Raw genomic sequence first — 13,428 nt, 5'->3', positions numbered from 1 at the left:
CAAGGTCCAGGTTAAACCTCCTTGTGTGGGATGATGTCATAAATTATTCTAGTCACGCTGTTTTCTGTTGATACCTTTTATGTAGTAAGGAATTACTGGCCGCCTTATGGTGCCCTTGAATTGCACTGATTGATTGACTGATTATTGAATGGCACATGTTTTATCCCCTCCACCACACTCTGCATCCTGTGTACTCAAAGGGAAGGTGCCATGCTGTCTTGTGCTGCCTCACATTTCCTCTGCTCCTGGCTTGATGCTGCAGACCTGAAGGGGACTAACTGGATGTGGGGAGGCGTGGCTGGGTGTTTGGGGTACTAGATTCCTTGTTGATTAATTCCCTGACAGTCTGCTTTCTTCTCTTTCCTATGTATCATACCTAGAACCCTTTCAGAAATCACTGAATCCCTTTAACTCCTGGCATTCACCATTTACTTATTTGTTATATAAGGAAGCTAGGCTAATTCCTCTGCAAAATAACATTTTGCAGAGAAAAGAGCATGAGACGGGGAGTCAGGCGGGCCTGCGTAAAGCCTGCACGTTTGTACACCCATGCTGCACGTACTGTCTGCGGGTTCTCAGAGGCAAGCCACCTAGCCAGTTTGAGTTTTGCCAGCCTTATTTCTTTAACATGCATAACCATGAAAGTTACTCCTCGGAACTGAGTTTATATCAAAGAAAGTATGGGAAACATCAGACAAAAATCTTGGCATTTCCTAGGCACTCAGAACTATTAACACTCTTGCTTCCATCAAAATTTTAGTGTCTGTTTCCCAAAACCATGCATTTTGATGTTGGCTTATTCCAAACAAGATGGAGTCTTAGTAAATACCACTTAAACTTCAATTACATGACTCTCTAAATCCTTAGTTTCCTAAAAGGGAATGGAGCTGGTGTGTTGCTGTTCTTTGAAAGTTATAGCTTCCTTTGCCATCCTCCCACGCAATTAACTTTTTAATCCTAGGCCCTCTGTACAGATGTATCCTTGAAAGACCTCTGACCTGCCAGGGTGGCCAACTGGCAACTCACCCTTGATTCTTCCCTGGGAAGTCTCATTTTTCAGATGTGTGAAAAGAAACTGCTTGGCTTGGCTGCATCATAAAGTACTGGCTCTGGACTGGGAGGACCTGACTTTGAATCTGAGTTCTGCCATGAACAAGATGTCGGGCACTTAAACTCTTTGGGACCCAGTTTTTAGTTACAATAATGGTCCTTGGACTAGAAAATCATAACCAACTACCTTTAAGTCTTAAAATCTTTGCCAGACATCGAGTTGAGGAGTTTATGTATTTTTATCTCATTTCAGAACCTGTGAAGAAGGGACTGTGACCATATCTATTATACAGATGGGGAAGTAGGCACAGAGAGGCTAAGGAACCTAAAGGAAGTCACACAGCTAGTAAGCAGTTATGCTAGGATTTGTATCTGAAAACCTAAATGATTATCCTTCCTGTTATGAGCCATTGCATTATCCCCCAGAATTACAAGAGTGCTTCCAGATTTAAAATATGATCATATATCTTTTTTCCAACAACATATATGATAGGCAGGGCATGTATCATTTGCCATTTGTGTAGAGATGAAGAAACTGAGGCTTCAATGAATTGAGGCTAAGGATGCCGTGAACCAAAAGAACAGATGGTGCTTATTTTCATGGAGTTTAAAATCAAGAGATTGCACAAGAAAGACAAATGTGTAATCAATATCGTGGGTGTCTTTAAAAAGGTTCTTTAATAAAGTCCTTTCATGAAGTTCTGTGCATCTGTCTATATAAAGGAAACTGTAAAACGAAACATAGATAGTTCAGCTGTTGAATTTCAGAGGCTAAGTCAGAATACTAAACTTTAGTCTCTTGGTAAATTATGCATTTCTTAAGACGCGCTTGTGTTTTCAGAGATAATATTTAGGGACGCTCACCTGGCTATATCCTGTGTTCTAACAGAGTGACTGGCTAAGGAGTGATGTAGGCGGTGGTTGACCAGAAACACCAAGCATGTGGCTAATAAGTGTGCTAGCCATGTGATCTCTGCACACGTTTTTTTTTTGTTTTGTTTTGTTTTTTTCTATTTTAGAACAAAGAACTAAAAACTAAGGTGGCAATTTGGTCTGAAACTCCTAGGACCAAGGTATCTAAGGCTGTCTCTACAAGGTAAGGCCTTTCTTCCCCACTGCCGTCTGCCTTCACCATCCCTGCTGAACACGTTTGACATTCATCCCACCTGAGAAAGAACCCCGTGGATGGATACTTACGTAATCGTTTGTTTACTGTCTGTCTCCCGGTTCTTTGAGAGTGGGGACTGTATTCATCTCGTTCACCACTGAACCCTTGAAGCCCGATGTATGAATACTTACTTGAATAAATGAATGAATAAATTTAGATATCTTTTCCCCTCTTCTTTGCCATAAAAACAAGCCCAGTCTTGGCTTCAACACTTCAAACAGTTCAGATTATCTCCCCTATTGTCCTTGTTCCTCTGTTGCTCATATTTTCTGTGCCATTGATGGGCATTTTAATCATAAATCGTGTGTATTTATTTGAATTTCCATGTCTGTATCTCAAATCAAGTAGATTGTAAATGTCAAGAGGACAGGACCAGTTCCTTGTTTTTCATTTTATTTCCTGCATTGTTAAGGACAAGTGTCTTCAGTAACTACTTAATAATGAATGAATGAAGCAATGACAATGACCCCTAAAGCGATGGAAACGGTGGTTGAAACCATCAAATCACTTTCTAACGTTGACAGAATCTGAAGTGACAGGTTTGTTAAAAAAAAAAAAAAAAAAGACTTCTGGGCTCAACTCTCATTTCCATAATACTCTATGAAATTATCACTTAAAAGAAAGCATAGTCTGTAATTACATGAATCATTTAGAAAGTGATTAAAAACTTCCTGTTCTAACAGCTTTTGAATTTCCCAGCCTGGTCTCTCTAGGGCAGAAACCCATTTTCTGAAATTCTCTTCTGCACAGGGCCTGACTGGAGAATCAGGCCCCTGTGATTAACATCAGTCTGGGAACTCAGGCAGCTCCCTCTTCAAACCACCCTGCAACCGTGCTTCCCTTTGCTAATGATATATGTAATTAGAGACCAGAGATGAAGCCATTATGAATCAAGTTTTCTAAAATCGTTGGGCCACCAGATGCTCAGTTATTAACTTTTTGGCCAGTAGCCCTGCAGTGTCTAACACAGAAAAGACAGTAAACCCCAGAAGTATTAAAGGAGAAAGTGGAAGGCCCAGATTTCAGAAGCAGTGAGAGTAGGTGTCACTTCAGTGGGGGAAGAGATGGAGAGTTTAGAATAAATAGAAAGGCCAGCATGACTTTCCAAGGGAAGGGACGATAGTCAATTTTTTGCTCCCTTATCAGACACACCCACTTGGCGCAGTGAGGCATCATGGCCAACCTCAGCTGCTTTGACCTCGGAGGGAATGGAGCCAGAGTGACGCCGAGGAGGGACCAGCAGGTTGTCTCCATATTGCACTGACTCCAGAACTGAATGCTGAGACTCTGGCTGGCACAGAGTGGGTGTGTTTGAAAGAATGACTTCTCGGCCAGTTCTTTAGTTGCAGTCAATTAACAAAGGTAGTTTTAAAGGCTTTTTTCCTCCCCATGACTTGGGAAAAGTCAAATGGGAAAATTTCCTAATCAAAATAGGGAAGCCGGTCTGAAATATGCCCTTTGTTTTTTGATTTTGGATAGAAATTCTAATAGTCATGATCTGTCTATAATGATGGATCTCATTGTTTCCAAAATGAAATCCAGCCAGTTGGCGGTTTGAGAATGCAGGTGGGAGTGTGGTGTGGTAAGTCTGGATTTACCAACATACAATGGAATTATGACTCTAGAGAGGAACTGGAGTATAAAAGTAGCCATTAATGCAGAGAAAAAAAGGTTTCACATACATTTCAAAGTTAATCTTGTCAAATCTCTTAAATCATTCATAAACTATAGTTCTATGTTATCTCTCAGCACAAAAAAAACAATTTTTTTAATTTTTTCTTAAGCATTAGAACATAGATGTTTCCTGAGTTGAACACGAAAGAAATGATTTGCTGGACATTAGGGGTCAGATTGTTAGGAAACAGCAACAATGAAACACACAGATATGTGGTATTTTTTCCTCAATGTGGGGGCATGTTATGACTATTTAAATATATAATATTAAATATTATATATTTAAATACTAGACTCACACAGTGAAGAGAGAAGTTTAGGCTATGAGAAACCCACAGAACTAAAGCATCCTGACCCGACAGTTGGTTTGTGTTTCCCATCTCCGAGTCCCTCCGGCACAGGTCCTCACTGAAGACAATGGCAGACACAGGCTCTCACTGTCTCCCACTTCCCCTCACGCTCGCTCACGCCCATCCTTTTACAACCAGATGCATAAGGTTAAGGCTTCCCAAAATGTGCTGTGCTTCTACTGTGTCTCATGGGGAATTAAAATCAATCAATTAACCATCATCGCTTAGGTTAAAGCCACTAGGTCAGACTTGGCAGTACAGCAGTGGTGGAGATGGTGCTGGTGGTAGAGCAACTGTACCGACAACATTGTGTGTGCTCGATGTTGACGACTGTGTGGTCTTTTCTACAGTGAACTGAAGACTGAAGGCACGACCCCCTACATGATGCTGGTTAGGCTACGGAGATGAGCTGGCTGGCTGAAGATCGGAACGAGAAAGATCACTCCTCTGTGGGACTTCTTTATTCCTTGAAACGGTCTAAGCTTGTGTATTAAAATGGCTCAATGCCAGTATTTAATGGAGTTTATCATATTGTATTTAATATACGCATTGATAGCTTGGCAAGAGGATGACCTTTCAGAAAAGCAAACAAATAAATAATCAAGGAAAGGAACTCTTTCTTCAAAGCTTACTAAGTGGATAAAGAAACCAGTTGCTTTTCTATGATGGAAGATGAATTTTGCTTTAAACTTAAAAAAAAAACAAAAATTGGATTTTTTTGTGGGGGGGCACAATTTTTGCTGAAGGGACTAGTTAAGGTTGTCAAATTCGACTTTTTGATAGTGGTTTTTACATAAAGTCATCCCTCAGTATCCACAGGGGATTGGCTCCAGGAGCCCCTCAGATACCAAACTCATGAGGACGCGCAGGTCCTGTATGTAAAATGGCAGAGCACAGCTGGCCCTCTGCATCCACGGGATCTGCATCCTAGGATTCAACCAATCGTGGATGAGCAACCTGCAGATACAGAGGACTAACTGTTTAAAATAAGGAAGAGCGTACAGGCATACCTCTTTTTATTGTGCTTCACAGATACTGTGTTTTTTACAGATTGAAAGCGTGTGGCAACCCTGCATTGCCAGGTGATGGTTAGCATTTTTAGCAATAAAGTGTTTTTAAATTAAAGTATGTACATTGCTTTCTTTTTAAAGGTATAATGCTGTTGCAAACTTACCAGGCTACAGTATAGTGTAAACATAACTTTTCTATGCACTGGGAAACCAAAAAAATTCGTGTGACTCACTTTATTGTGATATTCTTACTGTGATGCTCTGGAACGCAGCCTACAATATCTCTGATATACGTCTGTATATGTGTGTGAAAAAGTGGTATTTTTTCCTTGATGTGGGCGCATGTTATGACTATTTTAAAACCCTATAAAGCCATTAGGAAAAGCAAGCCTCCGATGACTTTATCTTTTTTTTTAATTTATTTTTTATTTTATTATTTATTTACTTATTTTTTAATCAGTCTTTTTTGGGGGGTGGTAATTTGAGTTTTTTGTATATATATTTTTTAATTGAAGTATAGTCAAGTTTACAAGGTGTCAATTTCTGGTGTACAGCATAATGCTTCAGTCACACATGAACATACAAATATTCATTTTCATATTCTTTTTCACCATGTTACTACATGATATTGACTATACGTCGCTGTGCTACACAGTATGAACTTGTTGTTCATTTATTTTATTATGTTAGTTTAGAATCTGCAAATCTTGAACTCCCAATTGATCCCTTCCCACCCCTTTTCCCCCCTGGTAAACATAAGTTTGCTTTCTATGTCTGTGAGTCTGTTTCTGTTTTGTAAATAAGTGTGTTTGTCTTTTTGTTTTAGATTCCACTTATAAGTGATATCATATGGTACTTTTCTTTCTTTCTGGCTTACTTCAGTAGAATGACAATTTCCAGGTCCATCCATGTTTCTGCAAATGGCACTATTTTATTATTTTTTATGGCTGGGTAGTATTCTATTGTATAAATATACCACAACTTCTTTATCCAGTCATGTGTCGATGCACATTTAGGTTGTTTCCATGTCTTGGCTATCGTAAATTAAGTTTTAATTTATTTTAATGGAGGTATTGGGGATTGAACCCAGGACCTCATGCATGCTAAGCATGTGCTCTACCACTGAGCTATATACCCTCCTCTCTCTAATGACTTATCTTGAATTATTTACGATGAATGCACGGGGGCAAAAGATTCTGCCTGTGTGAAACAGCATTACCTGCCAGGGATAAAGTTGAGAGAATTGTGCCAAGACTTGATCTGCTTGCAATGGAAGAGTTGCTTATCTTTAAATTAAAAGCTCATCATCATCTTGGCAAAGCCTATCTGAGTAACACGTGGAAGCAGAACAACTCTGGGAACAAGGCAGCTTTTGCAAACAAACCTTTGAAAGGAAGCTGTACAGCTGTGGTCTTGCACTGGCCTTGAACATCGGTCCTTTCACCAGTCTGTGCCTAAGAGAGAGAGAACCACCTGCCTCAGCGTTTTATAATGAGGAAGAAATAGATTGCAATACATTGAGATGCTTACGTACCATAGAACACTTCAACTTGTTAACTGCTGATTTTATAAACCTATCACTTAAAATTATTAGAGAAGTTCCCTTGCAAATCCCAGTCTTTAAACATACAGTAAATTAGGAAGTTTAGAGAGATGGATAATAAAAATCACTTGGCCAAGTACAAATCACTTCTTTCCTAGTTCCTAATGGACATCATGTTTAATGCGACACCATTTCCATACTGATACTGATTTCAAGTTCCCCATCCACCATACGTTCACCTTCAGCACAGAAACAAGGTTGCTTTGAGTACACAAAATAATTGGTAAAAATGCATTTTTATTTGAAAAGTGTGCAGAAACAATCACTGAATACAGTTCTCAGCCATAGTATTCAAACCCAGACACCACAAAATCATTGGATGCTATGATTTCTGAAGTTACTAGAACTTTGGTACAACAAGATAATGACCTAACAGTGTTTGTCAGACCCCTCAAGTCTATTCAGGGGCACAGAGGATAAAAACTCCATGTTTAAGGTTTTAATTTACATTCATAGCACTAGACAAAACAGAGAGCTGTGGCAATGACAGACAGAACCATTACACGTGCTTAGCCTAAAAGTGCGGGTAATGTCACGTAAGGGTAGACCATTGGGAGACAGTAAAGCACTTCAGTGTTATGTCAGAACGTTGTCTACTTGTAACACATTAAGCAGGATATTTACTTTCCTCAAATAATTTCAGATACAGTCAGTATCTTTTACAAGGTTATGGGCACAAAAGCCCTATTGATACAAGGAAGATTTTGACCAAATTGTAATACCCTGTCTAGAATGCAATTGGGCTCCTTCAAAGAAACTCTAGATGTTAGACAAAATGAAAGAGAACTCATATTTTTTTAAATAATTTGAGATATATTAAAAATTTTCAGTTAAACACAATGACCGCCAGTCGATTACCCGTTTAAAGTGTCCAATACCTACTAAAATTAATGTCCTGTCCCTGCTATGACGCTTCTTTTTACAGGGGCTGTGAAATTATGACTATGGTATTTTATTATTCTTACCTTAGGATAATAGTGTCTGTTTATGAAATGGAACATAATTTCCAAACCAGTTTCTTCCATCTGGTCTCCTGGGGGCCTGACATGAACCCTGCGAGGCACTTAGGATTTATAAGCCTCATACAAGAAGTCGTATTTAATGACACACCCATGGCCCCCAGATTGTTCTTTCTGGCCACTTTCCTTTCTGGAATAATAGGTTTCCTCTCTGAGAGCATTTGAAAAAATAACCCGCAGAACAGAAGAGTAAGGACAAGCATATGTTATTACTTTACTGCGACAGACTTGTGATGAGCCAACAGACACAAGGACCTATTAGGTTAAGGTCAGACATGCCGGCTCCGACAGACTTTGCTAATGATCTTTAAAGGCTAAGTCAGCTGAGGGATATTCACTGTGACTTCCAGGACCTGTTGGGAAGAAAAGGAGCTGGGAATCAAATTTAAATGGCTCCATTCAAAGATGGTTCCTTTGTAGTTGTTTTTTGTTTTTCCTTTAGAAGATGACAACCTTTTAAATAACCACATTATTTGGGTACGAATGTTTGTTTGTTTGTTATTCTCTCTAGATATGACAATATCTCAACCACAGACTGTTAGTAAAAAGAGCTCTGCAGACAGGCATCTTTGTGATGCTACTTCTTGAAAAATTAATCAAAGTGCAATTTATGAGAAAATTAGATTCAGGTAGAGAAAATCAAATGTTTCTAAATTTTTCAAATTTCGATGCCAAAAATGAAACGTGGTGTTTAAATATTTTTATTAGCTTAGTTCTAAGGGCATAAATCTCTAATTGATAGATAAAAATAATGGATAAATATTTGTCACAGATCTAATCCCAAAACTCTTTCTGTTAATGTTTCTTGGTTTTTTTTTTTCCTACCTAAAAGTCAACCTTGTAAGTATGGTCTTCTCTGTGTTTGCCAGAGTTAGGAACTCTGTTTAGACAACTTTAAACTCTAATCTCTCGTTATAGCTCTTGCTCAACAATGTCATCGTGGTTGGGTCTCCACCCAAGAACTCTTAAGGCAATAAGTTTATAAAATTCCCTGTTCATCTAACACTGCGTGTTACCGGTCCTACTTTATGCGACAAGTATCTTGATAGATTCACGCAGCATGGAGACAACACGCAGCCCAGATAATATTCTCTATCTGTTTTCCATGTTGAAGAGCTCAGCACGCTCCCCAGGATAAGCTAATATCATCTTGGTCAAAGATCAAGAAGAAAATATAGCTTTTGGTGAATTCTTAGACAACCTTTTCAAATATAGGCAGCATCCTGAAAAATGATAAAGCTTTCCCTAAAACATTCAAATAGACTTCTTTTAATACTTTAAAGCTTTGTACTAGAAGGTGAAAGATAATTGTTCTATTACTTTGGCTAACATAGCTCTCAGATCTTCCTTTTAAAGAGTAAGTATCTTAGGAAACCAGAAACATCAATATTATCTCTTTACAGTTTGAGTTTTAAACTCCAAAATTCTTTATGGATGAGGATTCTCCCTCAAAATTTTAGTGCACTACACAAAGAACAGAGCATATGTAACCCCCCCCCCTTTTTTTTTAAGTGAACAGACACAGAACAGTGAAAAATCCTGTTTCACAGACACAAGGTTCCAGGTTCTATTCTACACCTAGTTACACACCATATCTCTTGCACCTGCTGCTTCTCCGTCTAACTGCTGCAACACCCCATTGGTGAGGACATATATGTACTTCATCAAAGTTGTTGATTCCCGGTGGACAAAATTTACAGCTTAAAGAATAGTTCGGATGTTACTAAATTAGCTTTTAATGTGGCCAGTCCTTCTCCCTGATCAAGCTTCTCTCTCTTATAAAGGAGACAAGAAAGGGCTGATTAAAACTCTTGCCCAGTTTCTCCTGTCTGTACAGATTGGCAGAGGGTAACTTACACTAGAAGCATAATAAAGACACGCACTGATACATAACACGGCCTGCCTGGTTAAAAACGACAGATCAAATATTTACTTTAGAAAATGCTGGTTTTGAATTTTTTGCAGTGTGATAGCTGATAATCTGGAAATGATAGAAAACCAGCTAGAGTGATGGCTGAAGAATTTTAAAACCCTTGTGTAGAGACCTGCAAGCTCAATTCCCAGCATTTAGCATTTTCTCTGCCCGTTTGTGACTTGGTACCCTCATCACACCAAGACAGACATGTTCTCTCAACTATTTTTGATACATTTTTCAAAAGACTATTTTTTTTTACACTGAAAGGTAACATTATACTTAATCACAGTTAGAGTCTCAAATAATGTCCACTTCACAAGAAGTGAGCCAGGGGACCAGGAGATGATGATAATAATCTCCAGATTTGCATAACACCCTTCTACCCTTGGCTGAAGACATCAGAATACATGGAGCTGCATTAGTGTCTGTGGCACTGACATGGTGTTATTGGAGAAGAGCTATGTGGATGGAGACAAATTTGGTCACGGAATATCTGAGGCACTATGTTAAAGCAATGTAAACATCAGACTGCTGTAAATGCTCCAGAAATGCTTTCTGTATCAGAAAGGAATTTTGTGTACATTTTAAATCATTATCCAAAATACAATACGTTTTACTAAAGCATTTGGGACTTAATAAGTAATACATGCTGTGGTGTGTTCAATGGCATATACAGTTCTTTAAACATGGTCTATAACCTTCTTGGCCCTGAATTAATTTGAAATTGTAAAATTAATTATACGGAATTCTGAAATAATGAAAAGAGATTTCTAGTCATGGTTACATAGAATTTGGGGTCTTATGTCAAACTTGACAGAGAAAAATTTTTTTAGATCAAGTATTTATAAGTAGGATACTATTTTAATTTTCTTGTCTGTTTTAAATTCCATTCCTCTTGAGATTATTACCCAGTAACCATTATTTTTATAGGAACAGTTCTATAATTATGGGCACCGTCACCCTCGGCTTCCTGCTCCGCTATCAAATAATGATCTTAAAATCGTCCCTGAATCAATGCTCATTAAATATTGGACAGTGACAGGATCTTGGCATAAGTGAATCAATCCTATAACTGGAAAATAAATGGAAACAAAAAGACGCATCCAAAAGAGAATGCTTTCTGGATTTTAGAAAGGCTAAATATCCCCTATGATGGAAACACAGGGGACATCACAATTTGAACCCAAAGAAGAAATTGATACAATGACCACAAAAGTTCACCAAATTTTGCCATGTCAAGGGTTACCTTGTTTTTGCTCATATTTCTTCCAGAAGAAACGTCTTTGATGTTAGCTAATAGCCTTCTATCCTCTTGGCACAGGCACTGAGGTCATGAACAGCATCACAGAGAAAAACATCACGGGAGGGGATAACCAGTCATGAGTAATCTTAGAGGCTGGCATCGCGCTGCAGAAACCAGAGGAACTGGGCAGTTAACGCTGAACATCTGTTAATCCGTCAAGGGGGTCGCTCCATCAAGGATTCCACATCACCTCGATTCATGGCACATTTCTGGGTCTTATGATTAGATAATCCCTTGGATCTGTGTTCCTAAAACTGATTTATACGAGACAGATTTTGGTAGAGAGAGGTTAAAGGCAGGGGACTGGGACTGAGAGTTCCCAATGTTTGTAACTTAATCAAAAAAACTTGTAGAGGGTATAGAAAAGTGAAGTTTAATTGGCAAAATTTTATACGAAGAGGAATTATCCTGGAGGAAAATCATATGCTCGTAATAAAAAGAGAAAACTTAAAGTTCAATGCCTTTATCATTGATGACTGACTGGAAAACTTAAATAATAGTTTAATAGGAGTGACATGTTTATCAGAAACTAAAATCAAAAATGAATGTAATATTAGTTTAGATACAGTAAGGATAGGCTGATGGAAAATATTTCTGTGATCATTTTTGGAAAGAAAAGGTAGCTTTATGTAAAAAATTAAGCAACCAAATTTTTGGGGAGCTAAGATACAGCTCCATCCTTGCCAACCCCCAAATATAGTTCAACCATGCGTATTCCGCCTCAGGCAAAATAAAAACAGGTGCTAAATATGCTGTAATATGGCATGAGGTATCATCAAATTTTTTTGCGATGAATGACATGAGAATTCAGAGTGACCATAAAATTGATCCAGCATTCTTCTGCAGTTGTTGATCTACAAAGTGACACACCTGTATTTCTACAACTGAGTCAAAGCCAGGGCTGGGTATGGACTGGAGGGAAGAAATGTGATTTAGAGTTTCCAGTACTTTGTAAACTAAGAAGACATCTATAATTAATAGTCACTTTTTATTTCATATCACCAGCATATTTTAACTAAAAAAAATTAAGGCTAAATAGTTTTTCTTGAGTGTATTTTTAAAGCAATGTTTAACAGGCAGCAACCTCACTTCTCCTTGTGACTATTTATCATGATTTGCTAAGAAATATGAAATGTGAGGCTGAATATTATACTAGTTTCTAAAATTTTGTTTGAATTGGAAGCTTCTGGAGACTCTCTCAATCCCAAATGATAATGTCAGCTTCTAATTGGCTTGCGTGAAATTTGGCTAAGGAACTCTCCCAGACATCTGTAACAGGCACATTCAATTTCAGCTGTCCAAATGCCATGTTCCCATACCTTCTCCCAGGGCATGTCTCTTGTCCTCCGTCATTCACAGTCCTACTCATGTCTACCTGCCATTTATTAAGAATATGCAAGTGGCATTATTACACAGTCTCCTACATTTGCTCAGAAGTCTGACATTCATCCTCTCATAACCTTATCAGTAATGTAGTCATTCCAGCACAGCTTACAGGGAGTACATAACAATGCCATTCTTGGTGAACCACATAGAATTCTTTATCGTGTATGCATTTTTAGCTAACACGTTTTCCCCAGTGCAAACCTGAAAGTACGCATCAGATTCTATCTAAGAAGGAAATCCAACCTTTTTTTTAAAAAAAAATCATCTTTCCATGTTCCCCCTTTAGAAGCCTATCCTTGTCCCCAGTGTGACAAGGTAATTTGTTCTGATTCAAAACTCATTGGTATTTCTTCTTGTATGCTCTCTTATATCCCATTTTTGTTGGAAGAAAACCAGGTTGAGCATCCATGATGGTTTGATCACATGGGGAAATCTCTGCTCTTGTTTGGAGGGGCCTCATGGACAACTGGTCAATTCTTTTGAAAACTGTTGACTAATCCACTTTCTTAAAATAGATGTTCAGGCAGGAAAAGAAAGGCATGCCATGATGCATCGTCTACTCAACAACAATTGTGTGGTGTTTCGCTGTTTTTGGAAGTGATGTTTGCACGGGGTTCTGGATGATCAGTTCGTAGGCAGAGTCTAGCAGGCACATTTCTTCTCTGCTGGCTTCTCCCCATCCAGCTTCCCCGAGCTTCCACCATTGACAGTGTCGGGGACTTGGGTCTTCTCAACACATTGTTCCATCCGTTTCATTATTAAGTCCAGAAGGGTTTCCACAGCTTTCTCCACATTCTGGCCAGTCGCTGCACTTGTTTCAAAATAGGGTATGCTAGCATGGAAGAGATGACAAACATTTTTGAAAGGAAGAAACCACAGAAGATACAACAAGATGTGCCAATGAGTCACATGTGCGAAAACATGGCTGGCTGAGAGACTGTGAAATAATC

At 38.6% G+C, this 13,428-nt stretch overlaps 2 protein-coding genes across 6 annotated transcripts in view; one reads left to right on the top strand and one right to left on the bottom strand.

Annotated features, from left to right (window-relative positions):
* CCDC68 (coiled-coil domain containing 68) overlaps positions 1-5,367 on the top strand; it is a 42,992-nt gene extending 37,625 nt beyond the window's left edge. For all 3 annotated transcript variants that reach the window (XM_010997196.3, XM_010997197.3, XM_031441871.2), the window contains 2 exons: positions 2,070-2,146; positions 4,593-5,367. In XM_010997196.3, coding sequence (XP_010995498.1) covers positions 2,070-2,146; positions 4,593-4,650 — 135 coding nt within the window. In that variant the 3' untranslated portion in view covers positions 4,651-5,367. The remainder of the gene's footprint in view (positions 1-2,069; positions 2,147-4,592) is intronic.
* Positions 5,368-7,072: 1,705 nt separating this feature from the next.
* The window catches only part of RAB27B (RAB27B, member RAS oncogene family), a 137,737-nt gene continuing 131,381 nt past the window's right edge, over positions 7,073-13,428 (bottom strand). For all 3 annotated transcript variants that reach the window (XM_064480355.1, XM_031441872.2, XM_010997193.3), the window contains one exon: positions 7,073-13,310. In XM_064480355.1, coding sequence (XP_064336425.1) covers positions 13,121-13,310 — 190 coding nt within the window. In that variant the 3' untranslated portion in view covers positions 7,073-13,120. The remainder of the gene's footprint in view (positions 13,311-13,428) is intronic.

Source organism: Camelus dromedarius, chromosome 28 (genome assembly GCF_036321535.1).
Source record: "Camelus dromedarius isolate mCamDro1 chromosome 28, mCamDro1.pat, whole genome shotgun sequence".
Taxonomy (NCBI): domain Eukaryota; kingdom Metazoa; phylum Chordata; class Mammalia; order Artiodactyla; family Camelidae; genus Camelus; species Camelus dromedarius.
This window is presented reverse-complemented; position numbering and strand designations above follow the sequence as displayed.